At 35.7% G+C, this 27,467-nt stretch overlaps 1 protein-coding gene across 2 annotated transcripts in view; it reads right to left on the bottom strand.

Moving 5' to 3' along the window:
- Positions 1-27,467, bottom strand: part of drosha (drosha ribonuclease III) — a 533,117-nt gene that overhangs the window by 481,916 nt on the left and 23,734 nt on the right. For both annotated transcript variants that reach the window (XR_004337233.1, XM_032550765.1), the window contains exons 3-5: positions 7,621-7,766; positions 6,726-6,780; positions 5,928-5,952 (exon numbers count right to left, since the gene is read on the bottom strand). Coding sequence is in view for 1 of the 2 variants with exons in the window: in XM_032550765.1 (XP_032406656.1) it covers positions 5,928-5,952; positions 6,726-6,780; positions 7,621-7,694 (154 nt within the window). In the remaining variant the exon portion in view is untranslated. The remainder of the gene's footprint in view (positions 1-5,927; positions 5,953-6,725; positions 6,781-7,620; positions 7,767-27,467) is intronic.

The following is a 27,467-nucleotide window of genomic DNA, read 5'->3' on the forward strand; positions in this document are numbered from 1 at the left end:
TAAATATGTTAAGTAATGTGCAGCTTTTTGACTTTAACCCTCCTGTTATGTTCGTTTCGAGGGTACAGCAAAAATGTTCGTGGGTCAATTTGACCCGGGGAGTGTTTAATCATGCAATAGTGTCAGAAACCCAAAGATTCCTCCAAAACATTTTTGTATCTGATTATTAACTCCAATACTAACCATTTCAATCAATATTTGTGCAATGATGTTTTTTTATTTATCAGAAATTAAGGATCAATGACGACAACCTGCTCATTTATTCATTTGGACATAAAAAATGGAATTTACATTTTTAATGTCCACTGAAAAAAACCAGAGGCAAAAAAAAACTATAATTTCCTTGAAATTGATCCTTGGTAAAAAATTTTATATTACACTTTTTTTTTTCTTCAATGGGTGATTTTTATAATTGAATTTGATACTTACATACTGTTCTGGGTCACCAGTTCTGGGTGACCTGCTGATTAAAATCAATATAAATAAGTCATACAGAAAGTATTTATGTTTTCCTCCATTTCTGCTGAGTGTCACTCAGTGTGGGTGGAGTTTGTCCACGGGAACAGAAAAGATTTCCATCAAAAGTTGTGTGAACACTTTCTGCTTTCTCGCTGTTTCCTACTGAAGTAAGGAGAATAGTGAGAAAGTGGGCTTGTGTGTGTGTGTGCAGAAGTTTTATAATTTCTTGCTAATAAATTGCACTAAACACATTTTTCTTTTTAATTTGTGTTGATATTAGCAGGTTGCGACTTCAGTAGATTCTCATTTTTCTTGATGGAACGGCTGTTTCGCACTTTATTAGCCCAAACTTATTGGAAATCTTTCTGCTAACCAACCATGTCTGCAGAGAAAAACAGATTCTCTTCTGCCCTCTAGTGGCAACAGACAGGTAGCGCTGTTAAAAACAGAGGTTTCTTCTATTTTTGCTTTTTATTCCAGGAAATCAAACTAATCTTAATACCAGACAACAATAAATACAAAAAGCAATGATGAATCTATTATTTCATGTTTATTTATGTACTTCTAACTGCTACTGGTGACAACTGGGAATACATTTTTCCATTGTTGGGAATTTCTAAACTGATAGACGCCACAGTTCAAAAAAATGTGTTGTCTAGTTTCCAGTATGAATATCTTAATATACTTGAAATAAGACAAAATGTATTTACAAGTAACTTTTCAGCAAGATATGTGAGCTTTTTTCAAGTCAATAATTCCTTAATATTGATGAAAAAGAACAAGTTTCACTGGCAGATGATTTAATTTAAAATATGGGAAATACGTCTTGTCAAAAGTTTCATAATCTGCCAGTGAAACTAGAACTTTTTCACCAATATTTAGGAATTATTGATGTAAAATAAGCTCTTTATCTTGCTGAAAAGTTACTTGTAAATAAAATGTCATATTTCAACTGTACTGAAATATTTGAGTTGATTCTATGTTGCATTGTGTTTGATATGATGTAAAGCACTTTGAAATGCCTTGCTGCTGAAATATGCTATACAAATAAAATTTGATTGATTTGCACTATAAACTAGACAAAAATACTTGGCAAGATTTTGTGTTTTTGCAGTGCAGTGATCGGTTTCTCACCTGTTGTTTGGGGCGTGATGCGGTGGTTTTTCAGGTTCTATTTAGATAACTTTCTTGACTGAATAAAATCTGGGTGTTGCTGCTTTTCCAAAAAACGTAGCAAGTTGTAGTTAATTCATAATTTAAGAAAGTAATTTAAATACCTTTCCTGTCTTTGTACTTGAAAACAGCTCTTTTTATTTACCCAAGTTACGATGAACTGAGAAAAACATCTGTTTCTGTCACTTTCAGTCTGTTGTGGAAATCTCCTACAGTCTTGTAATTTCCATAAGTGCTTTTCCTGCTTAAGATTGATGTGCACGCATGTAGACAGCATGAAACATAGACGTGTTCGTTGTTGACAAGATGCAGGACAAGAGAAGGTGATTTCCTTTTCATGTCTACAGCAGGCATGAATCCTGCATGAGGCGCTTTACGGAGTGAGAGCAGAAGAAGACGTAAAAACGTGGCGCTGATCTCAGATTCACTTTGGTGAGTTTCTGATATCGCAGATGGATGTTTTGATTCATCTGCCTGCTGTAGATACAGTAGAAACAGCACAGCTCTACTCTTTTTAGGCTGTTTAGGAATAATAAAGCAGCAGATGCTAAAGTAGTTCCTCCTGAGTGCCATCTTGTTGGAGGAAAAGCAATAAGTGCGGAAGCAGCCCACTCCACTCAATGCCACCTGAATAAGTGATGCTGCTGAAGGACTCTGAAGTGGAAACAGACAGGAAGCTGCCATTCTGTCACCGAAAACAAGCCAGTGAACTCATCATCAATAAGTTGGTGGAAAAACTCTGCTTTTTCACATTTCAGCTGCTCCAGTATGACATATTTCCAGGAAAGACACTAAGTCAGGGCAAACAGTACCAGATTTATTCTTTTTATTAAAATGTTATAGCTTTTCTGTCCCACACTGCAAAAACACAAAATCTCACCAAGTACTTTTTGATAGTTTCTACCAGTGTTGTATAAAGTACTGAAATCTCAGAGTCAAGTAAAAGTACAAGTACCTCTCCAAAATATGACTTTGGTAAAAGTCTAAGTCACTGACTGAAATGTTACTTGAGTTAAAGTCTTAAAGTATTTGAAACTTCTTGTACTTAAGTATGGAAATTACTGTAAAAATGGATGTACTCAAGTAATGTAATGAAAAGTACAAGTAAAAAGTAAAACAAAGCAAATGCAGTTTGAATGACATTTTTTATATTTTGGTAAACTTGTCAAATACACTTAAAATAATGTACACAACCAAGTGCAGGCAAAATTAAACCTGCTAATAGATATACCTGCAGGCATCATTTAGTTAAGAAAATTAGGTGCTTTACCTATAGCACAAGGTTAACTTAACCTGCTTTACAACTGAACCAGCTTCTTAGTAAACCCTCCAGGACAGAAAATACAAAGTTTTTGTAAGCCTTAAGTTTTCCCTTCAAGTAAGGTCAGTGCTGAAAATGAGAAAAATAAATAGTACAGAAAATGCGGCCAACATGAAGAGAAAGAGCTGTTACGATTACTCTACTTCACAAATCAGTGAATCAGTCAATGCTACAGTCAGTAGGTGGTGCACACAACTGGTCATTATGCAAAAGAAAAAAAGAATTGGGAGGGAAATGCAGCTTATTGGCATCTGTAAACCTGGTTTTGAACTTGCATGCCTTTCCTATATTCGTTAAATTTAGTCTAAATTGCTATTGCTATGGCTTCTGTCCCCCCTTGAACAGAGGAGTCTAGGTAGCCTGCTACAGTCAACATTAGGCCTAAGCTAAATACACCACGTGTGGAACTGAAACAATGCCAAACAAAGTTCATTTATGGTCAAGATTTCACAATACAGTAGTGCCTAGTGACCAAGCTATAGTTACTGAAACAGGAGGATTATAACCATTTTATAAGACGTTACCTCGATGTGTTTCTTCAAGTTGGACGGGGAGTTTTTGTAAGATAGAATTTCCATGTGACTGCTACTGATTGCGAGACTTGCTTTGTGTTTAATGGGAGAAGCGAAACAGGTGTATCCTAATTAAAAGTAAAGAAATCAAGAAATGGCAAAAAATGTGGAATGAAGATAAGAAAGGAAGAAGATTATATGAAGTACAAAAGTCAGTTTGAATTCGAAGCATTAATGAACGAAACAGAAGAGAAGAAATAATAATTAGTAGATTAAGAGTAGGTCATACCTACTTAAATGACATGCTTTATAAAATAGGGAGGAAAAATAATGATAAATGTGAGAGATGTGGAGAGAAAGAAAATGTAGAACACATATTGATGAACTGTAAGTCAAATGAACTCGAAAGGGAAGAATTAAAGAGAATAGTTAGAAATATGGGGCATGAATGGAATCTTAAAGGTATATTAGGAAATGAAGGAAACATAACAGATATTCACAAATTAAGGAAAGCATTGTTTATTTATCTTAAGAATACAAAATTAAAAAGTAGAATTTAATAGATATGAAGTAATGCTTCTACACACTCATGTACAGTAGGTGGCGGTATGCACCTTAAAGTTGCTTGTGATCCGCCATAATAGAAAAGAAGAAGAAGAAGAAGTATCCTATTGGTGGTGATGAACAAGCCCAGGCAAGCAGGCTACGGACTTTGTTCGGTAGCCTACTTGCTACTTGCTAATCAGTAGGTGGGATCAAAACACTTGCGTTTCTCTCTCTCGCTTTTTTGTAACGAGTAACTAAACCACACATTGAAAATGTATCGGAGTAAAAGTACGCAATTAAGTTCGGAAATATAGTGAAGTAAAAGTGAAAGTCATCAAAAATTTTCATACTCCAGGAAAGTATGAAGTACTCCAAAATATACTTAAGTAAAGTAGTGAAGTATTTTTACTTCGTTACTATACAACACTGGTTTCTACTGCAAATATCTCAATACACTTGAAATAAGACAAACTAACTTTTAGATAAACTTTCAACAAGATAAAGGATCTTAATTTAAGTCAATGATTTATTTATATTGACAAAAAAATTACTAGTTGCCTTGGCAGATTGTTTTACTTATAACACATGAAAATTATCTTGTTAGAAATAAATTTATCTGCCAATGGAACTAGAGCAATATTTAAAATCCTGCCAATGTCAACAACACAAAGTGTAAACTTAAAAAAGTGTGGTGGAAGAATGAAAACAGCTCAATGTTTCTTGTATATTTTTTAAAAATGTGTCTCAAATTAATTAACACAACCTCAATATGCTTCATGTTTAAAAAAGAAACTACATTTACTTGTAAAAGTTGGTTTATTTACAGAAACGGAGCAGTGCAGTTCTGATCTCATCCACCAGATGGAGCTCTATTTCCACATTTGAGTACAGTTTCATCTGAGACCATAACAGATTAACATTTTCATAAATGTTTGACAGAAATCAAATGGAAAGAAGTGAAGAAATGTTTTATTTTCTGTTAAATGTTGAACAAGAATTCAACTAAATTAAAACATTTTACTTTTAGCAACTCAGAGGAAATAGCATTTTACCTTTAAATAGGTTAGAAAATAGAATTTTTTCTTTGATTGTTTACCTTGAAATATTCATAACTGGTATACTTGAGTGGTGAATAGATTTATTAGGTGAGCTGGGAGAGTTTTTAGCTTCTTATTTCTTTAAAAACCAAGACGTAGATGTTGTGATGATGTCCTCAGAAGCATCCTACGCGCCGCCCGCCCACACGCTGACCGCTGTGGCGTTAACCTGACACACCTCAGGACGGGCTGACGATGCGTTCAGGGACCTCTGCTGTTTGGGATCAGCTCATTAGGCTGCAGGGTTCCTGATTAGTCTTACGGTGTTGTGCTGTTGAAAGGCCTCGTTTTTAACCCTGAAGAATGAGCTGGCCTGTAATTAACCTTCTGCTAAATGTCACTGTGGGCGTTTTAAAGCTTTAGGAGGGAAAGTGGCAGCTTTCAGGTAGTCCAGTGAAGAAATGGAGTCTTTCGCTAAGTCCACTTAAATTTATTAAAGGAGACCTGTGACTCAAAATTTACATTTTGCTTGTTTTGTTCTTCCATTTGTGTTTCTGTTGCTTCTAAAAACAAACAAGGCACTTAAAAAACCTACCCAGCTGTTTTTTGCCAACAAGTTCATGTCTTTTGGTGCCTTGAAAATGAGCCAATTTAAAACCTCACAATTTTTAAGACACACTCAATTGGCGCTGTGCCGTTGCCTAGCAACCCCAGCAAAGCCCAGCCACATTAATTCGGCTTTGGTTGCTCGCTACATTTTTCTTTTTAAGCTTCAGGATTGCTTTGAATTTCTGACAAAAAATCACCACAATGTATCACATCTTCTCTTCAGAACCTTAAATGAACAAAACCAGCATTCAGTGTGAGGAACCAACTTACCTTTTCCTGATTTACTTCTGTTATTCTGTGAAAAGAAATGTTAGAGGAGATTTGTTATGCAAAATTCACAATTTTCCATGTTTTTGTTCTTCCATTTGAGTATTATCTGCTTCTAAAAACAGTCCAGCACTTAAAAAAAAAACTTTCAGCTGTTTTTTGGTGTCTGGAAAAGGAGCCTTTTCACAAAGCCTCTCTATTATCAAGTCACATTCCAAAGACGTTGCACCGTTACCTAGCAACCCCAGCAGAGTTCCACGTGTTACTTACCATCCAGAAACCACTTGCTGCATTCTTGTTGGTTATGCAGGAGGCTCCACTCCTGCTTTTCAAAGATATATGCTTGTATATTTGCGCATCTGTTTGCAGCCATTTTCACATGGAACTGTAAACACCGAGTTAGAAGCAGCTAATTTGGTTTTACAGTGACAAAGGCCCTAAAACAACTCATTCTGACTAATGCCTCACAATCTAAAGATGTGCAAAAACATGTTTTGTTTAGGCCATAGTCTTTCCTAACCTGTTCAAGGAAGCATGATAGGTTATCAGAAACCACTGGCTGCATTCTTGTTGGTTGTGCAGGAGGCTCCACTTTTGTTTTTCAAAGATGTAAGGTTGTATAACTGTGCAACATAAAATGAAATAAAAAGTATGGATGTTGTTATATAATTCAGGAACATAAGATGTCACAACTCATGAAAGCACATTAAGGATGTCCTGTAATTGTTAAATGTTGGAAAAATGTTTTAGCGAAAAAACTGTGAAAGCAAAAAAAAAAAAAAACGTCTTTAATGGACTTACTTGTTTCCTCCAGAGCTGCTTTTCTGCATGAATGAGCTCTTTTTTCTGATGCTCACTGTGCATACATGGAGACACATAATTACCTCACGTGACACAAAGAGCAGAAAACACATTTTCCACTTGAGACAGAAGATGTTGCGTCGAGGTGCAGAGAAGAGGAAATAAATTTCAGAGGAAAAACAACGGTCAGCAAGTGTATTCTGATGTTCCCAGCCTAAGTGCCGAGGCGCTCGTTGCTGCTGTGATTATGAGTAATTCCTCAAAACGTTCAGGCAGATGAAGAAGCAGCACATGGATGTGAACAGGTTGTGTTCATGTAAGACTTCAGGTCAGAAATAGGTTCTGTGAATTGTGTCTAAATCAGAAAAAGTGCAAGATTCAGCTGCATGTTGAGTCTTTGAAGAGAGGAAAGTTTATTTAAATACATTTTAAGTTAACCAATGTGAGATAAAAAAAACATTAAACAAAGGTATAGAGTAAATTTTAGTTTCAAAGAATAAATCATTTCCTCTTTTTTCATGAAATAATTATGGGATCTTCATTAACTGTTTCTTCATAAATTTTTTAATAACTGTTCTTAGTATGTTTTCCCACCTGATAGTCTGGTAAACTCAGTTCAACTTGCTACATTTCTCTTTACACTGCAATATATCAAACCAAACAAGCTATTTGAAAAACCTGTTCCCCTCCTCGCCTGTGGGGGCGCTGCAACAAGAACCACTAAAGGAAATGACATGAAAACCTCTGAAGAAGACGATGAGAGCATTTTTCTTGTGTTATATCAGCAAAAGTGGAGTAGCATCAGATTTTAGCCGTTTCGTTTTTGTCTAGAAAAAAACAGGAGTAATTTCTTCTGCTAGCATTAGGCTAACATGTTTGCTTTGGTTGTATTTACCCAAAATGCCCTGCGCTGTAGTCCACTTCCTGTGTCTGGTCCGCTTGGTGTTCATATATGTATTCAAACCGCATTCATGGCTCCCATGTGTTTGCTGACTGTGGCTGCTGTGCTTCAAGGATTTTCTCCTAGCCTCTTTAGCATCGCTAAAACAGCAGAAGGTTAAAATATTCTCAATAAAATATCCATAAAATCCCATTGGTTTAATTAAAAGAATGTCTTACATTTGTCAAAACACACCACTTTTTAAAACTAAGTAGATTTTTCCCCAGTGTTTTCATCTGCTTTAGTTAGAGCAAGTGTAAATGCAGATTAGCAGGTGGAATTCAAGCATATTTACATATGCATGTTTTGAGCAGCCATTTAGGTTCAAATAAACTTAATCTGACTTGGTAATTAGCATCTGCTTTTTGAACAAGAATTTAGTTATCAGGAATAAGACTTGCCTGATGAATTCCTTTATAAATGCACTAAAAAACATGATAATTCTAATTGTCAGAATTCCTTCTGGGGGATTTAAGATGATTTTATTCACACAGACTGAGCTGGAAGTTGGAACTGCAGCAGTTAAATTTGACATTTTGCCAAATTCTTACCACTGTGTGAATCTGTCAGAGGAAAGGAAGTGCTCATTTTGTTTCCTCCTGTAATTAAAGAACCACTGCGAATAAAAATGTGAAGGTTTGACAGCTTTTTAGAAAAGCACTGTTATCTTTTGTAGGTTCAAACCTACATGCAGATGCAACACAAAGTAAGAACTGAAAGTGGTTTATTTACAAAGTGAAAAGGTCATTTCTGGGGGAATATTGGTTCTGTAAGTTCTGGATCCTGGATTTAAGGTCTTGAAGTGAAGAGATGTGAATGTTTCGTGATTCGATTCCAATTTTTAGGGTCATGATTCAATTCTGAAACAAATCTTAACTCAGAAACCAATTTTTCTATTCAAATGGTTTTTGAAATTCTAGTTTAAAATATGACTGAGAAGAAGAAAAGAAAGTGGAAACAATCAGTTCAGATTTAAACAAAAACAGGTTTGTGATTATCATTCTGTAATTGGCTCTTAAAAATGGCAAAAGTATAGTTTTACAACATTTTTTGTAGACTTCAGTCTAACATAATGAATTATGTTAAAATAAGACAGGCTTTACAGTTGTAGTGCATTTAACTTTACCTTAAAACTAAATAGAAAATTTGCTGTTTTAACTGAAGTGCATTTGTGTTAAATCTCAGTGGGGTATTATGGCTGTTGTAGAAAGGGAAAAAATGAGTACATTTCTGCAAAAACACAGAAATTAATGAGTTTCAAAGATTGACATTTTTAGACTTTTGAAATTCTCAACATTTCTGATTTTTTTCTAGCAAATTGTAAACTTTTCATCCTCTGAAATTTCCTAGTTTTCTAGAAATTTTCTCAGATTAGTCTGGCCTTCTCCACTTAATAATTGCTGCTTCAAATACTATTTTATGCAATGAAGAAAGTTACTTTTTAATAATATTGAGATGCTCACATAACGACTAAACTAAATTACTCCCTTTATAAGAAAAACTGAAAAGAAAGCAGCCTCTAGTGAACTGAAACAAAATACCAATGAAAGCATTAGTCATTCCTGATCAATACAACAAGCAGAACTCATAAAGAGAAAAAAAGAACATTAAAATGGACAAAATGCTCCTGTTCATTTGCTAGGACATTTATCATTAATATTATTCCTAAACGCCTGAAGGCCGTACTCATCCTGAGGTCAGGTTCATTTTTAAATAAGACATACATATGGTGGAGTTAAATTATTAAACATTTTTAGAGCATAATTCAGTATAAAGTGGATCAGTAAAGCAGTGAAGTGAAAGCCTTCAAGAGTTTGTCCTCTAATTACAAAAAACTGTAGTTATGTAACTGTTTATTATCTTATAAAAGTACCTTATCATCTATTTCATGGCTCATTAATCATCTGCTTTTTTCAGTTTCCTTTCATTGTTTTTCACAAAGAAAATTTAATCGGTTCTACTCAGTGGACAAAGCAATTCCTGTTAGTCATTGAATATCTTGTTATTTTCTGACAAAATTAATTTCTAACAATAAATAAAGGACAATTTAAAAAATAAAAATGATGTGAAAACAGAAGATCACAAGCTTTAGAGCAAATAAAAATCTAAAAGACTTCAAATTTAATTTCATTAAAACATAAACATTTTGGTTATGAATGGAAAGTATTGACAAAAGGAAACATTTCTACTAGTTTCAAAACACAAACCGAGATAATTAATTAATAATTCATATTTATCTGAAACCACATCTGAAAAGCATGTTCTATAAGATGATTATGCATGACATTTAATTATTATTTAACTTTTTTAATTACCCCTGCAGAGACTCCAAGTAAAATCAGGTTTTCAACATACAAACTTTTGAAATTTTGCCAAGTTTGATCTGATCTACTGCTCAGAAAAAACAGGATGTTTTAATGAAAAAGACAAACTTCAGCATCTCTGAGAAAAGTTATTTAAATGCAGGAATGTGTTTCAATCAGCAACTGCAACCCTGAAACCAGCAACAAAACAATGCTGAAAATTTCTGTTAATTTCTGACCCTGACATTAGCAGGAGATGCTGAAAAACAATTTTCACGTCACACTTTTCATTTTCTTGAATTTTTCCTCCCTCAGATCTTTTATACATCAACTAAGAAGGTCAGGAAAAAGTCAGTGCAGCTGAATTTGCATGTCTGTAAGTGCTTGTTAACATATTGCACAAGGCCGTGTAAGAAATCTTTAATGACTGGTTAAAATGTTCATCTGTTAAAAACAATCAAATCTGGAAAGAACATTGAGGGTTTAAAATCATTGCGCATCTTCTGAAGTTCATCTTTTGAGATTTTATGAAAGCTGAAGAGAATAAAGAGCAGAATATTTCTGACGCGATGATGATCCTCCAGAAGCTCCTAAACTCCATTATTCTGCTGATGTTTAAACTACAAAGATATAAAAACTGAGAGCCCTCCTGCATAGAGAAAATAATTAGGAAATTAGATAATATTTCACAGAGGTGGGGACTCGAGTCACATGACTTGGACTCGAGTCAGACTCGAGTCGTTAAAATCACGACTTGAGACTTGACTTGAAAAAATGCTCAAAGACTCGGACTTGACTTTGACTTTCATGCCATTGACTTGGGACTTGACTCGACTTGAAGCTGTTTACTTGAAAAGACTTGATATTTTTTACTCAAAGTCTTAAAATTTAAAACACATTATTTATAAAGTGGCGTCATTAATTAATTTCACTCACTCCGTATCAATATGCGCAGACCGTCACTATGTTTTTCCTCTCTCCTTATGTATGTATGTGTACGTAGCTGCAGCACAACCAATCAAATTAACAGGATTTGGACGTTTAAAAAAACGCGGCACAGCTACAGAGCTCAGGGAACGAAATAACCGCTGGAATATGCTTCCGCGAGTAATTTCTTTTGGCTACGTAGGTTATGAACTTTCGACTAAAAAACGAACTGCAACTTGTAAAACATGCAAGAAGAGAATATCGGATGGAGATGCCACGACGTCCAACTTTGTCCGGCATTTGAAGCTTCACAAAGATCGGTAGGTGGCACTTTTCTTTTGCTGTAAGATAGTTGACTTTAGCTAACTTCGTGTTAGTGTAACACAGTAGAGAAGGGTATTACATATATTTTGGATAAATGGGCCAATAGGTTCGGCTATCGGAGCACAGTGGAGTGTTTAAATGACACACAAGGGCAGTTGGGTGTATTTAAAGAACTGGTTTTAGTGACAGAAAACACACAATTAACCGTTGCACAAAACACACAATTATGAAAATAAAATTACACACAATAAAATGAAAAAAAAGAAATAACAATAATACTTGGCCAAGTGCTAATTCTTAATTTCAAATAATCCGGGTGCACCCTGGTAATCTGCACTCCAAATTGTATTAGTCAGCAGATTAATCAAATTAATCCCAATTTGGTTTGATTCAACTTCATTCACAGGAGAATTTCCACCACAGCTGTGCGTCACAATGTCCGAAATAAAACAATCCAAACAGTATTGTCCAAAAATCAATAAATAAAAAAAACCAATAATAATGGAGAATGTCAGTTGTAGGTTTCACACATAACCGTGTGTGAAGATGTATGTTGCTCTCCTACCACACCGCAGGGTGCAGCATGACTCCAAATGGGATAGACGAAATCTGGTTCTCTCTTTAGGTCCAGGTGGGAAGGCTCGCCATCAAGGTCAAAGGAGGATCCACTTCAGGAACAATCCAGCATAAATAAAAAACCTGACCTGTCAACAGACAGGACCAGCAGAAATACAGGACTTTACCAAGCCGTTCTAGCTTTAATCCTTCTTTCCAACACAGTAACAAAACATTACCTAGTTACTAAAACAACGGATATTTTTTTAACAACAATGTAACAAACGACAAAAACACAAATAAAAGGCTCCGAATATGCTCACCGATCTCAGTGCGACACACTTCAGACAACCGTATAGTGGGTCTCAATCCGGATGCGTGGGGCACTAAACGATGTAACAAGGCATATTTGATCTAAATAATATAAACTTAATAAAATAAAATTATGTTAAAGCCTAAATTTTACCTTTTATCTACGAAGAACAAGCTGAAATAACTGCCAGAAAGAGCCAACGATTCCTAACGGCTCTAACGGTAAAAAACTGAAGTTCAGTTTGTATTCATTTAATAAATAATTTCCAGCACAAAAGCTGGACAATCAACATAAAATCTATTTACAAAAGAGTTTATCCACAATACAGTTAATACAGCACGTAAAAAATACTTTTAACTGTCGGGATACATACTCTGGCGCTGCCCCGCTCAGCAGTCTCACCGCGTCGGATCTCTAGAGCAAAACCAACGGTACTGCAGACCCGGGGGAGAAGGGCGGGATCCACAATGGCAGCCTGCACCCTGATTGGTCCAGACGCTCTGGAAACCAAACTTCTCATTGGCCAGGCAGACCACCCAGCTTCCTTAACCTCTTCTCTTAAAGTGGCATACCCACTTTATGTGGGTTACATTAGCATGTGTACTCCGGGTTAAATTGGTGATGATTTACCATAAATCCGGTCCTTCAAATGCCTCCACAAATAATGTGCACCGTGTTAGCTCAGGAAGCCGGTGGATAGTGAGCGGGGCTCCGGAACAGAAAGCAGATTCTGGACCTGAACACAGGGAACAGAGTCTCTCTGTCCCATCATGATGATGAGCCGGGTCCAGTATCATCTAAGGATGGTTGGTGTATTTGAAGACATCTACGTTGGGAAATTATATTGACAATATATTGTTTACTGCAGTCAGTGCATTAAGTCAACTGTTTTTGACTTAATGCACTGACCGGCGTGACTGTCACATGTCGCACAGAACCCATTTCCAAGTAGTATAGCTTTGCTGGGAAAAAAAAAAAAAAGACCAAATACAGTGACTGTCCCAAATAAATTTTGTGTTTAGAATATCTGTCCCATATTTACGGAGGACTGAAACTAACATACTTAGAAATAAAAGCAGAAAAATAAATGCACCAGACCTTCCTGAGTTTACTTGTGATAACTTCATTTATACTTATTTCATTTTTTGAAAACTATGATTGTTGTAGTGTTGATGTTTATTTATGAATAGAAGGAGTAAACTGAAGTCAAATGTAATTCATGAATGGCTGTAATTTATTTTCTGACATCTGTTTACTTCTGACAGATTTGAAGAATACCAGATGAATAAGAGGATCACAAATGAACCTCAAATACATATTTTAAAAATAACAAATGGTCTATTATTTGAATTTTATGTATAATTGCAAATTATAAAAAAATAAAAACGACTCGAAATGACTTGAAATTAAAGGTTCCTGACTTGAGACTTGACTCGACTTTTGCCTTCTTTACTTGAGACTTGACTCGGACTTGAGGACAGAGACTTGAGACTTACTTGAGACTTGCAACACAGTGACTTGGTCACACCTCTGATATTTCATATCTATGCATGATCAGGGACTCTGTTTTGCAACAAACAGGAAGCTCTGGTCTGTTGTGTTGAAGAAAGAGCAAAAAGATAAAACTCAGAACTTGCAGGATGGATTCTACAGTGAGAAAGTATTTTAGTTTTCTTTTTTTTTGCCACAATTAAATGTTTTTGGTCGTCAAATTAATTTTAATATTAACAAAAACAACCAGATAAAACATAAAATAAAATTTCTTAAAAGTGACGTATTATATAAAATTCACATTTACATGTTTTTTGTTCCATTTGAGGGATGTGGTATAAAATTCATGAGTGGCGGTAACGATATATATCATGAAATGTTATTGGTATTAAAAATGGTAAATGTCCGGATGACGCGTATCAGAGTAAAAATGCTGGTAAGAACTGGAGTAAAAAAAAAAAACAGCATTTAAACAAAATCCTGTCAGAAAATAAAGTATTCTGAATTTGAATATTTTGAAATACATTACAGGGTAAACAGCATGTTGCGCGTTAATGCCAACGTTTAGAACGTCAAATGTAACTTTTCCAGAGCACACACTGCAAAAACACAAAATCTTACCAAGTATTTTTTTGAGTTTCTGGTTTTCGCACATCTGAAATAAGACAAAGCTAACTTAAAAGTAACTTTTCAGCAGGAATATTGGCTTGTTTTAAGTAAATAATTCCTTAATATTGATGAAAAAGTGCTATTATTATTTCAAACAATATGAAATTTTTCCCACATAAGTGAAATTATCGGCCAGGGAAACTAAATTCTCATCAATATTAAGGAATTATTGACTTAAAAAAAACCTCCTACACATAGTAGAAAGTTACTTTGAAGTTAGTTTTGTCTTATTTCAAGTGCATTAAGGCATTTGCATTAAATATACCATAAAGTAACTCTAACTTCAAAACAGTTGACACAATTTAAGCAAAACTTTTGAGTCAAACAAAGTCAATATGTCTAAAAATAACTCATCATTACTGTGGCCCTGGAAGCCAGAGAGCCTCTGTCCTCACTCATAACATGCACACTTCACACTTCATTTGTTTTAATTTTGCCTTTTGGATATTTGTCTATATCACATTAAATCAGACACAGAGACAGTCACTCTTATTAAACTGCTTATCCGTCTCCTGATAACGGACGAGAGGAAGGGCGGAAAGCAGACCAGAATGACTAAATTAAACTCTTGACTCTTTATAATGTTAAAGGCACTTTGTTAAAAACGGAGAAATTTACAACCAGGGGGAAAATGTTAATGGCTAATTAGAGCTTTAAAAGGCCGTGTTACATTTACCATGAAACAGTTCTTCAGTTTGGAAGAGCTTTCTGTCGTCTACTTTACCTTCATTTGGAAATAACAGGAACAAAGATCAGAATGAGAGCAAATGGAAATTTTATTAAATGTAACCTTCACTTTTATGGGTTCTAAAGTTTTGCTAACAATCCAGCAGCTTTTGTTAGACTGCGGTTCATTGTGTTGATTTCTGTGTCTGACTGGAAAAGAAGCACTCAGAGGATTTGCAGACAACAGATTTCTGCTTTGGGAACAAAATGTTTTGCTGTTCTGTCGAGTCGACCTCCTACAGAACTTTCTTATTGAAAATCATATTGAGATTTTTTTTTTTTGAAGCAGCGATGGAATAACAACAGGATGTTCTCAACCAGCATGGTTTCCCTCGGGTTTATTAGGAAGAAGAGACGCTGCTGTACCTCCTGAACCATTGTTATTGTTTTTCTTTTTTATAGAAGACTATTGTCTGTATGCTCACCAGAAAATATGAAGTCACACTCCATACTGTTCATATTTTGGTTTTGCAATACAAACTGATAAACACACACACTTCATTAAATATTTAGTTTACCTCCTGATGCTTTTAACATGTAGACTCGGTTCAATTTGTGGCCAAAATTGCAACATTTGTTACATTTTCAGGTGGTGCGGTTTGTTTTCACGCTGCACTGAGTCAAACAAACCAAACACTTTGAAGAACCTGTTCCTCTCCCCACCTGTGGGGGCGCTGCACCAAGAACCACTGAAGGAAACAACACAAAAACCTCTTAAGGAAACACTGAGCGCAACTTCCGGTTTTACAAAAGCAAAAATGGAGTGACAGGAAGCTTCATCGTACCACTTCCTGTCGTCTTTTTTGTCATTTTTGCCAGTAGTAACATTCGGCTGTTTTGCAAAAAAATCATGTAATGCAAAAAAATTTTTTGCATTGCAGTTCTGAGAAATATATCTACTTCAACATAGCTGGCAACTTTTGATTGAAAACAGCAATTTTTAAAAAAATGGGTATGTTTCCATTAAGCAAATTCATTTTCGTACTTTTATTGCAAGTAACATTGATTTTGTGGATTTGTGATTATGACACATTACCGGAGCTTTGGACAAAAAAACATCTGCAATATATTTTCTGATTTGGCCACTTCCACTCTTGGGAGTTTGCAAAGTTCAGGTGGTTTGTTGACTAAAGTGCAAAAGATTAACACAAAGATGATCCAATCCACATCAAATGATATTAATGACATATCAGAGATACTATTGCTTCCTTTACTTTTGGTCTTTGCCAAACTTTCCCAAGAGAACAGAAAAGAAAATAAAGCTTCGATTTCTTGGTTACCCAACTCATGAGTCACTGTCTGTAAATAAAACAAAACGTCGAGCCGACACGAAGGAAACTTCCAACACAAGAACAAACGCGCTGGGAATAATAGGCAGTCTGAGTCCGTCCACACGAATCCTCTGATTTGATTTTGTGACCTTATAATTCATCATCAGGTCAGACTGAGGATCAGGAAGTAACAGAGGAAATAATTGCTGTCTGAACCCACATTTAACTTTAATTCAGGGGTAAAGTTCAATGAATATTTTTGCTTTTAACAAACTAGTCCTGTAATAGAGAAGTTTTACCAATAAATGTTTAAAAGCAAAGATCATTTCCCAGACTGCATGGAAAAAGAGAGCAGAGGTTTTACATCTCTGCATTTATTAAATAAATCCAAGCTCAGGATTGTTAGATTCTCTGAAGCCTCAAGTTCACATTGGTCTGCATCGCAGATTTCCACGTTTATTTTCCACTGTCGGTTCAATGACATCATCAGTAACAGTAGTTTATGTTTCAAATAATAAATAAATGCAATCTATTTGTAATGTTTTGCAACTTATGGAATATAACTGGTGTAGTTAAGCAGTATATTTGATAAAGGGCAGGTTTTATTTTGAGTGGAGAGGCTCTGACTGGATGCATTATCATCATATTTAGATCCAAAATGTCAAAGTTTTAATTTTAAGTGACTTTGTTTTCATTTTGGTTTTGTGATATTGTGATTGATTCACACATCATCACCAATTCTTCTTGGATTGTGGGAACATGCTGCTTGTGGAGGACATTTTGAATGAAATGGAAGGAAGGTCACTTCCTTGTATGAGAAGAAACCCAACATGTGAAATTGGACTCAAGTCTTTAAGTGGATTCTTAAATATTACAGATTGTGGTTCCTTAAACAGGTTATGATAGGTCTATGGTCTGTACAAAACATGTTTATTACATTTTTTGTAAAATTTTGAGATTTTTAGTCAGAATGAACCGTTATAGTGCGTCTTGTCAGTTTAAACCCAAATAAGCTGCTGCTGGCCACGCCCCCAACTCAACGTTTACACTTGCATGTGAAAATGGCAGCAAACAGATGTGCAATTACACAACCGTACATCTTTGAAAAGCAGAAGTGGAGCCTCCAGCACAACCAACAAGAATTCAACAAGGGGTTTCTGGACGGTAAGTCAACAACTAAACTTTTGTCTTTTCCAGCAGCCATTTTACTTAATGTCCTGCAGCTCAACTTGGGTTGCTAGGTGACAGGGCTGGGTTCGGCAGGGGTTGCTAGGTAACGCCACAGTGCCTGCTGATTTGTGACATCACATTCTGGAGGTTTTTGAAACCAAAAAACATTAACTTATTTCCAAAAACTGGATGAGTTTTCTTTTTAAGTGTTTGGGTTGTTTTTAGAAGAAGTAGAAACCCAAATGGAAGTTCAAAAACATGCAAAATGTAAAATTTGCATAACAGGTCCCCTTAAATTTTTTTTCTTGGACAGATTTTCTGATTCTTTCATTTGTCTGTTATGTCCGGACAGAATCAGCTCCTCTGAAACTCTGACAAAAAGACGAGAAGCTGTAACTAGTCTAGCCAGAATATGAAGCCTGAATTTATAAAATGTCCTGCAGAGAGGATGCACTCAATCTTTCTGGCAAATTAAAATCTAAAAATATGTTTTAGGAGCGTTAGCTGCTGCTCTAATTTTCCATGTTGTGTAATACATGTAGCAAAATTAAAATACTATTAGAACGTGTTGGGAGTTGAAATGCACCACTGCTCTCATCTCTTCTGAATAATGATGAAGACTTCATTATTCAGATGGCTCAATTCATTACATTTTAATGACTTTCAATAGAAGTTATTAAACTTATACCACCACAAAACCCCTGTAGGTAATTAGAAATAAAGATAGATTTTGAAAGTGTACATTTGCTTGCTCTTTTAGGTGGGGTTTTGTGACAGAGTTGTGAATCGTCAATATCTTACTACTGCTAAACAACTGTCAGCGGATTCTCATTTTGGAAAATCAGACAGAAATCAGCTAGAATAGAAATATCAAGCTAATAAATACACAACTTAACAAGAAAACAAGAAAAGCTGCTTTGAATTAAGCTATTTGTCAACTTAAGCTAATGTTGCAAAGACTAACTGCGACTCAAGATAACAACTATTCAAAGAACGACACTTGTGTAGCTACTTCTTACTTTTAAGGTTATATATATATTGTTTTATCAGCTTCTGACAGAAAGCAGAGGTTTTTTTGGAATCAAAGCACCTGCTGCACCAGTGCCAAATATTTTGGCTCAAATTTTCCTCTTCCTCATCTCCAACTCGGTTTTTAAATGACTCTGGGAAAAGACTGAACCATTCAGGCAATATAGCAGCATCAATTTAACATCAATATTGAGTAAACAATAACAATAACAGAAAAAAGAATTTACACAAAATTAAAATGTTGTGTAAAAGGAAAATCATTAGGGTGCTTTTTTCCTGCTGTAATTCTCAGTACATTAAACATAAATTAAAAAATAATGGATTTGTAAATCCTGTAAAGCTTTTTTTTGTGCTGATTACCTTGAGTGGAGGCAGACAGCTCTGTTCAAAAAACAGCCTTTAATTATGTCAAACACTGGAGGAAAAAGATAAGTAGTGAAGAGCAAATTGCCCCAGCTGACTATTTGCTGCCATACATTATGCATTCGGATCTGCTAATCACAGCTTTCCTCCATTATGTCTCAGATATTAGCTATGATAATGGCTCAAGCTGTGGGTCAGTCCAAGCAGAAAATTAAAAATTAAAACCTCTGCTCAGGTAGAGGTGGCCAAACTTTGGAAATCTTTTATATTTACACATTTTAAATACTTGTTCTGTTAAAAGGCATTCATCAAGACAATCAAAAAGTTAAAGTTGTGTCATGTGACTTTACCAAACTAACTTTTTACTGAGTAAAAAAAATAACAAAATATATAGAAAAAAAGAGATAGCATGAAAAATTTGTAGAAAAGTCAACACATTAAAAAGTTACAATAGGTGTTCTACAGGGCTCACTGCTGGAGCCCAACATTATGAAATGTATTTGTGTGTGGATGGTTATGGGAAACTTTACAATCTGCATTGCAAAAACACAAACTCTTAAGTTATTTTGGTCTAATTTCTACTATTAGTGCACTTTAAATAAGACAAAACTAACTTTTAAGTAACTGTTCAGCAATATTTAGAAGCTTATTTTAAGTAAATAATTCCTTAATATTGATGAGAAAGTTGTGGTTCCATTAGCAGATAAGTTTACTTATAACAAGACATTTTTCCATGTTGTGAGTGAAAAAATCTTCCAATGGAACTAGTAATTTTTTAAATCAATATTAATGAATTACTGACTTACAACAAGCTCCTATTTCTTGCTGAAAAGTTTCTTAAAAATTTGTTTTGTTGTACTTCAAATATAGTAAGAAATTGGGACTAGAAATTAGCCTGAAAATAGTTTTAACGTTTTGTATTTTTGCAGTGTGAAGTCTGTTGTTGTATTCTGAGACAGTTTATTTACAAACAGACGACATATAAGACAATCACCAGTTTGTCCAGGAGTTGTTGTAGCAGCAAATTCACTCTAATATCAAAACAAAGATGCGACAATTTGAAAAACGGACCTCAAAAAGACTGAAAAAGTTACCAGGAGGAAGACTTTTCTCACAATTTTAGCTTTTGAAAAGCTACATTAAAACAATACATCTCGAAAAATGTTCTTTTAGACCAAATTATATGCTCAGCACTATGTTTGGAGAAAACCAAATGTAGCATATTAGCAAAAATGTTGTAGCAAATGTCAAGCATGACAGTGGAGGAGTGGTGATGTGGGCTTTGTTTGCAGCTTGCACTCATTGGTTTTTATGCCAGTTGTCAAGAAAACTGGCATAGGGTGTGAGATCTTTCCGGGTGCATGCAGAAAAAGGTGCATAGAGGCCTGAGAGAAAATAAGTAATCTTGTAGTTTGATTAAAAGTTAATTGAGTTGAATATGAATGAATATAATTAGTAAAATGACTACAAATAATCACATAATAACCTTCTGAAATGTATTTTTTGAAATGTGATCTGTAATGATTTCTGTAATGATTTAACTATGTAATGATTATGTTAATGATTAACAATAAGAAAAAGATGTGATTTATTGTCAATGAATATGAAGTTGTGATCTTATGTAATCAATTCAAACAGGTTTAACAACAGATTAAATGATAGTGAATTATAGAACAGAGAGAAATGCAGTACAGCCCTGATAACAGGAAATGTCGCAAGCAGTTCTGAACAGATGGCCAGAGCGCACGGGATGGGTGGTGCGGTGAGTTTGGCTGAGGCAACGGGGAATGGGGAAGTACGGGAATTTCCACTACGGTCAGCAAAAACAGGTTGGGAAATGTGGGGACTTTTTCATGAGAGACAGCAGATGTGAAGAAAGTCACGTAGACCAAACCTCCCCATACACACACATGGTGGAGAAATGTATAAAACGGGCTGAAAAGAGGAACCAGTTGTTCCCAGTCCAGCGGCGCAGAAGATGAGACAACCTGCAGGAGCAGATTGAGCTACGGACCGCACTTCAGAACCACGGGGGAGCTCGGACTTCACACCGCTAAGAAAGGACTGGGTCCCATCGCCCCATCTCTGGTTCTTTATTCGACCGTTGGTCTCGTCTCAACCCAGCAATTTCAAACTCTGCAACAAGACTTGGAGGAAGTACAAAGGTCCCTCAGGGATGAGGAACTGGGTTTTGCAAAAGGATTCGGACCCGTTCTGCTTTGTTTCCTTTCTAAGGAGGGTTTTTCCCACACCAGGCAAAGACCTCAACCAAGGATGCTAGAAATTCCTGTTGCCAAAAGATCCACCATCGTCTGGGTATGAGTTGAATCTGCTCATTGAAATTCCATTTCAGAACGTGCGACTTAAATTAGGGAAGGAGATAGGGTAGTATGATTGTGCATGTAAATCTTATTACACTGTTTTTGAATTATATACGATTGATTATTGATTTGTATGTCGCATATCCCTGCTTAAGCTTGCTTAATAAATTTATACTACAAAATTCTAATGAGGTTGGTGGACATTGGAATTAATAGAGTCATTTAATCTTTGTCCAGTTCTTTTAATCAAGGAAAAACTAATGTACATGATTCCAGTAAATAGGAGGCTTCATAATTTCCTTTGGTGAGAGTAAATAATGACCCTGGGACTTACATCTAAGTCACTAAACATAATCTAGCCGGTTCCAAGTGCAAGTTATGATTTAGAAAGTGGGCTACCGTTAACAGAAGTGGTTATTGGAATTATGCAGCTGCGAGGGCTACTCAGCTGATTGTTTCTTAACTGTAAAGGGTCATAATTTCTGGATTGGAGGTAGTTAGAGCTAGACGAATCACTTTCGCCACCAGTTTAAATAGATTATCTCTTATAGAGTACTTTTAGGGTAATACCCCGGTCTCAGAGATTTTCCGGACCTGTTAGACGGAGAACTGGTCAGTAGGCAGCCCTGGGGAGTAGTGAGGAGTGGGCGGGGCTGACTATTGCAGGATAACCTTCACAGTATATATAAATATAAGGTCAAATGCGAAGGTGTCTATGTGTGAACTGAAGCTTAGAACAAACTGGGTCATCAAACAGAGTGACAAACATTCAACCGAATGACTTAAAATGAAAACAATCGATGTGTTGTGATAAAAACCTGAAGACTAATACGCATTGTGATTTTACAAGCTGTTAAGTCTTGGAGTTAACTTGGTTTTTAGGAAATCCATTTTGTTCTGTTTTTAATTAACAGAACAATAAACTCATGAAGATTATTTTTATAGTGCAAAAACAAATGTGAAAGTGTCACAATTTCCAGCTGATTTAATGATGTTCTTGTTATTCAGACAGAAACTCGTAAGGTTATCTAAAATTATTTTTTTCAGCAGTGCAGGTTATTTCTTAAACCTCAGAGGTATAATTAGCACATAAAGCTGCTCAACATTCTCTCTGTTGTTAAGATACTTTTTATTTATGTTCCATAAGAGCTATGAGTAAGAGTGTATTTATAGGAATAACATCTTTTAATTTTTTATTTTACCATTGGTACTTAGTGTTTGAGAAGAAAAATATTTGCATCTATTTGCAAAATGATTGAAAAATCTGTTTCAATAGCTTCCTAACAATGATCACTTGACGTCTTTCAGTCCGGTTTCTATGGTTACTACAGCAATGAAATTGCCCTAGTCAAAGTGTACAATGACATCCATCTGTGGAAGATCCACAGTACTGGTTCTGTTGGACCTCAGTGCAGCTTTTCATGGCATATTACTGAAACGACTGGAGAGTTGGAGAGACTAATGTCGCCGTAACATCTAGAGAAAATCATCCAGGTGTTTATCTTTAATCCTTTTATCTGGAACAAACTTCCAGAAAACTGAAAAGATGCTGAAACACTGAGATAATTTAAATCAGAGTTGCTTCTGGTTGAAAATGACCGGAACAAGTTCTTGTTACTTCTCTTTACATTGTCACTGTAATGCAGTTTTATGTTTGTTTATTGTGTTATGCTTTTATTTTGAAGGGACTTTGAACTACTTTGTTGCTGAAATGTGCTGTAGAAATAAACTTGACTTCAGTGTGATTATATAACACTCACATACAACAACATATGAACCATATGAATGGCATTCACTGCTTCTTTTATTAACTTCCCATTGAGCCACCGTTATCTCACTATCAACGCTGTAGTCATGGAAACCTGCAGGGATGAACAAATCCAATCCTCAGAAATCCAAGGAACAATCCAAGGAAATCCTATACTCTAAATGTCGATCATCTGAAAAAAATGTGTTTCAATGTTGGAGGCAGGTGCCCTTCATGCTTCCAAGCAAAGATGTAGTTTGGACGAACAAACCAAGTTATGAAAACAATCAAAAGCTCGAACAATAAAAAACTCAACTCAACTGGCTCTTATCCCCTCCAGCATGAAGCCACACCAGGCCACAGAAATGGATTTTAAAGGTACTGCGCCAATCCCACTTGTCCAGTATAGAAGAAAATGGGCCTCAGTTGTTCAACGATCAAATGTGAAGACAAGACAGTTACAAAAAAACTTAAGTACAGACTGAACATCATCAGGATTTCTATCTCCTGAAAAGCCACTGATTTCCACTCCAAACTGGGATCAAACGTTCAGCAGAATGGATTTAGAATGAACTGCACTAAACTCGACTCCCAGAACCAAAAGGAGAGTGCAGATCATAAGATTTATGACAATTTCATATTGTTCATTTCTGAAACTAAGTTTGAATCCATTCTAACTCAGAGGAAGTTTGTAATAATCCACTGATCTTTAATGATTAAAGTCTGAGATTAGTCTGGTAGGGACTGTAATCACGTACATAGAAGCAGCTGCTGCAGCATATTTGCTCCATTTATATTTAAAATATGTGAATAATCAACAATCTTGGCATCTGTGATTGCTTTAATCTGTGTGTCAGGGTGTAAAAGCTGAAAAATATTCAGTAAAAATCAATTGAGAAGGCATTGATTTGCATTTATCTCTCTTTATCCATCTCTGTGGAGTCTGAATTTTGTTTAATTAAATCTTTCTACCAAGGTTGGAGGATTTTATCAACATATTATTTGAATGCAAACTGAAAAATAAGTGATGTTCAACATGAGGGGCTGGTTTAATTTTTTCCACAATGACTTTATGAGTTTAGGTCCAATATTATATCAAAGAGTAGGAAACTGGTATAATCAAAGTCTTGGTTTTAACCAAACCTCACCTCCTGTAGGAATCTAAGAAACACTGAAGTATGATCCGAGTTTAACCTCCTAGAGCAAAATGCCTGTCATGCAGATCTGCTGCCAGCTGAAAGATTCAAAGTCAACAACTGGTTGCCCATTAAGTTACCAGAACCAAACTGGCTTTCATATTAACTTCCTAAATTGAATAAATATGGTGTAATAACAGACTTTAGTGGCTGTAGGATTTCTCTTTTGTCTTTGGTAAAAGACCACGAGCCATTTCTCCCGCTAGTGCTAGACTCTTGTGTTTGTTTTGGTTGTATTTACCCACAATGCCATGCGGTGTAGTCCAAGTCCTGCTTCTGGGGCAGGAGGTGGATTACAAACCAAGACCGAAGTTTGTAGGCCGACCAGAGTCACTTTTTTGGTCCAATTACGCATTAACACATCTTCAAATGCACCACCTTTCTCTGCAAGTGGACTGGAGTCTGATTAAAGCGGACTAAGGAGGGCTGGTGTGAACGAACCGCTAAAGGCATTAAGTTTTGATCATTGATGCTGGTTTGCTATTTGTCCTAACAAGCTATTGAATGGAGGGGTATATTTAAAAATTTTAAATAGTTTGTTAAAAAATGCCATCATCCTCCAACTACTTCCTGTTGTCTTCTTTTTGGTTTGCTCCATCTGGTTGTTGATCATGTGACTAGGGTGTTTCAAAAAAAGCGTTTCCATTGCAGTTTTGCAAAATCAACCAGTTTCAATATGGCCAAAAAAACTCCCCCCACAAAAACGCCTGATCCTACCGTCTAAACATTTTATCAAAAACCTGAGGTTTTTAGAAATTATTCATGTTTCAAATAAACATATTTATTTTTGAAATGTAAAATTGTGCTGTTATATGGTCAACTGTTTCGAGCATGTTAAGATTATTGTGGTAGAAAAATTTCTTTTGCATTCCTTGTCCATGTGTGTGATTTTATGTTGCTATCATGTTTTAAATAAATAAATATAATAAAGACCATCTAACATCCAAAGTAGTTTAACAGCCTATGAATAAAAACTCTGACTACAGCAGAAAGTTTTCGGTTCCTGGTGGTTCTGTTGAGCTCAGCCCTCATTTGCTGCCATGTTTAATCACTTTAGTGATCTACTGTGTAGCAGAACAAGCATCGTTTCATGCATCAGAGATCTTCCTCATTCTGTATCTCATTCAGCTGGAACACAGAAAGCCACATGGCAGTGTTTTTGTTCAGTTCCATTAAATATTCACGTTTTCCAGGGCTTGTTTTATACCCAGAGGATAATTGAGATTGCTGGCAGTCATGCATAAAACGAAAGCAAGAACGGTAAAACCACAGAAAAGCATGTTGACTGCTGTCAACTCAGAGTGCTTTCTTTGACCTGCGACCCCTCAGAGGGCGGTCTGTCCAGCTTTAAGCCGATCTGCATTCAGAGCACCGCAGCCGACTCCGCCACGCAGACTGGCAGAGGTTTGCTGCTTTGCTGCTGGAGTAAATATTGATCAAACCTTTGAGAGGAAACTGGCGCTCCACGGGAACATTATTTTATTTACACTAAGTAGAGCTCTGAGCTGGAGAGGCCTTCTGCACTCATTTAGGAGATACTTGACTTTTCCAACGTCGAGGAGATTTCGACTCAATTCCTCCTCCATAAAGGTCTTAATATCCAGCTCTACTCCTAGATTTGATTTCGTTACACTTTTGAAATGTTAGAAGGCGATAAGAACACAGTAATATCTGCTTTTGTCATAAGACGTACAAGATTAAACATTTCCAAGTCTCCTGGTGGACAGTTGGCAAAAATAAACATGTTACTTTCACTATTTTCCAGGCTCTTTGATCGAAAGCATATTAAGTCTTTAATTCATTTACAATAAGCTGTTAGTTTCTGTGCATATATCTTAAAACTACAGTGTTAGATACAGAATAAATGCAGACTTTAGTTTTTAATTGATTTTATATGCCAGACAAATATAAAGTTGCACATAACTATGATGGACATTTTAAACCATTCTTTACTTCAAAATGGCTCTAACTCAGTAGATTAGAAACCAGCGGTTTCTAAGTCTTGGCAACAATTGTAAATTGAAGCTAGGTCTAGACTTTAACTAGGCCGTTCTAACACCTAGATATGCATTGATCTAAATCCTTTTGTGGCAGAACACAAATGTATGCCACACTTCATAATTTTTATTTGTTAAAAAGTGTTGAAAATCATCTGATCCTGCAACACTACATTGCGTTGATTTTTCTCATAAAATATTACTGAAAATATATTAAAGTTTGTAGTTGTGATAAGATGTGGAAATGTTGAACCAGTCAGAGACATTTTTTCAAATGTTTTTAATAAGAATGATGGCTAAAAGTAAGTAATGATTTAATTAGGACCTTTCATGTGAAGCAGGTTGATAATCAGTGGATGAACATGTTGATGAGCTAAAGGGTGAAAATGTCAAAGATGCAAAATTATTTTTGCTATGACCATAAACACTGAGTGACAGCCATTCACACTTTTCTCAACGTGTTTGTTTCACCTTTACTTGTACGCCGCTAATTAAATGATTCAAATTGTTACCATAGCAACAAGCTGTTTCTGAGCAGCGGTGGGAGTCAAGTCTCTTTTTCCAGATTCTGAGTCATTTGGCCCGGTTCTCCCTTAAGGCTCATCTGGCTCCCAAATGGCTCTTTATTCCTATTACCACCAGTTTTACTTTCTATAAACCGAGAACGACTGATTTATCAGAACCGCTGATAAAGAGATGGCATTCAGTTTCTAATCTGGAACAAACTTCAAGAAAACTGAAAAACAACCGAAACACTGAGCTACTTTCAATCAGGGTCTAAATTGTGACCGATGAAATAATCTGACCACAAGTCAAGAATGACCGAAACATTTGGAAATTGTCTTTTTCTTTTAATAACTCAAAAGTCGGTAGCCCTTTTTATATTTTGGATCTTCAATGATTTACAGATTTCATTAAAAATTTGCTTATTGTTGACCAGGTAAAACTAATATCTTATTTTTGCTTATTGCTACCTTTCAAAAATAATGGCTTATGTTATTATGTTTTTTGCCAAAAAAACAAAGTGTACTGTTTAACTGCATTGTTGCTGAAATGTGCTGTATAAATAAACTTGACTTGATTGAAAAAACAAACCACTCGACCAAAAGTGCTGGAGTTCTGCTTGGGTTGCTAGGTAACGGGGCTATGCTTGGGTGGGGTTGCTAGGTAACCGTGCAGTGCCCCTAGAATGTGACTCAACAATCTGTAGGCTTTTGAAAGAGATCATTTTCCAGGCAACAAAAACATTAACCTACTGCTAAAACACAGGCGGATGTTTTTCTTTAAGTGATTGGGCTGCTTTTGGAAGTGGTAGAAACTCAAATGGACGTATACAAACGTGGAGAAAGTGAATTGTTCAGAATAATTAAAATGTAAATTGGAAATCGACATGTTTCTAA

Source organism: Xiphophorus hellerii, chromosome 21 (assembly GCF_003331165.1).
Source record: "Xiphophorus hellerii strain 12219 chromosome 21, Xiphophorus_hellerii-4.1, whole genome shotgun sequence".
NCBI lineage: Eukaryota > Metazoa > Chordata > Actinopteri > Cyprinodontiformes > Poeciliidae > Xiphophorus > Xiphophorus hellerii.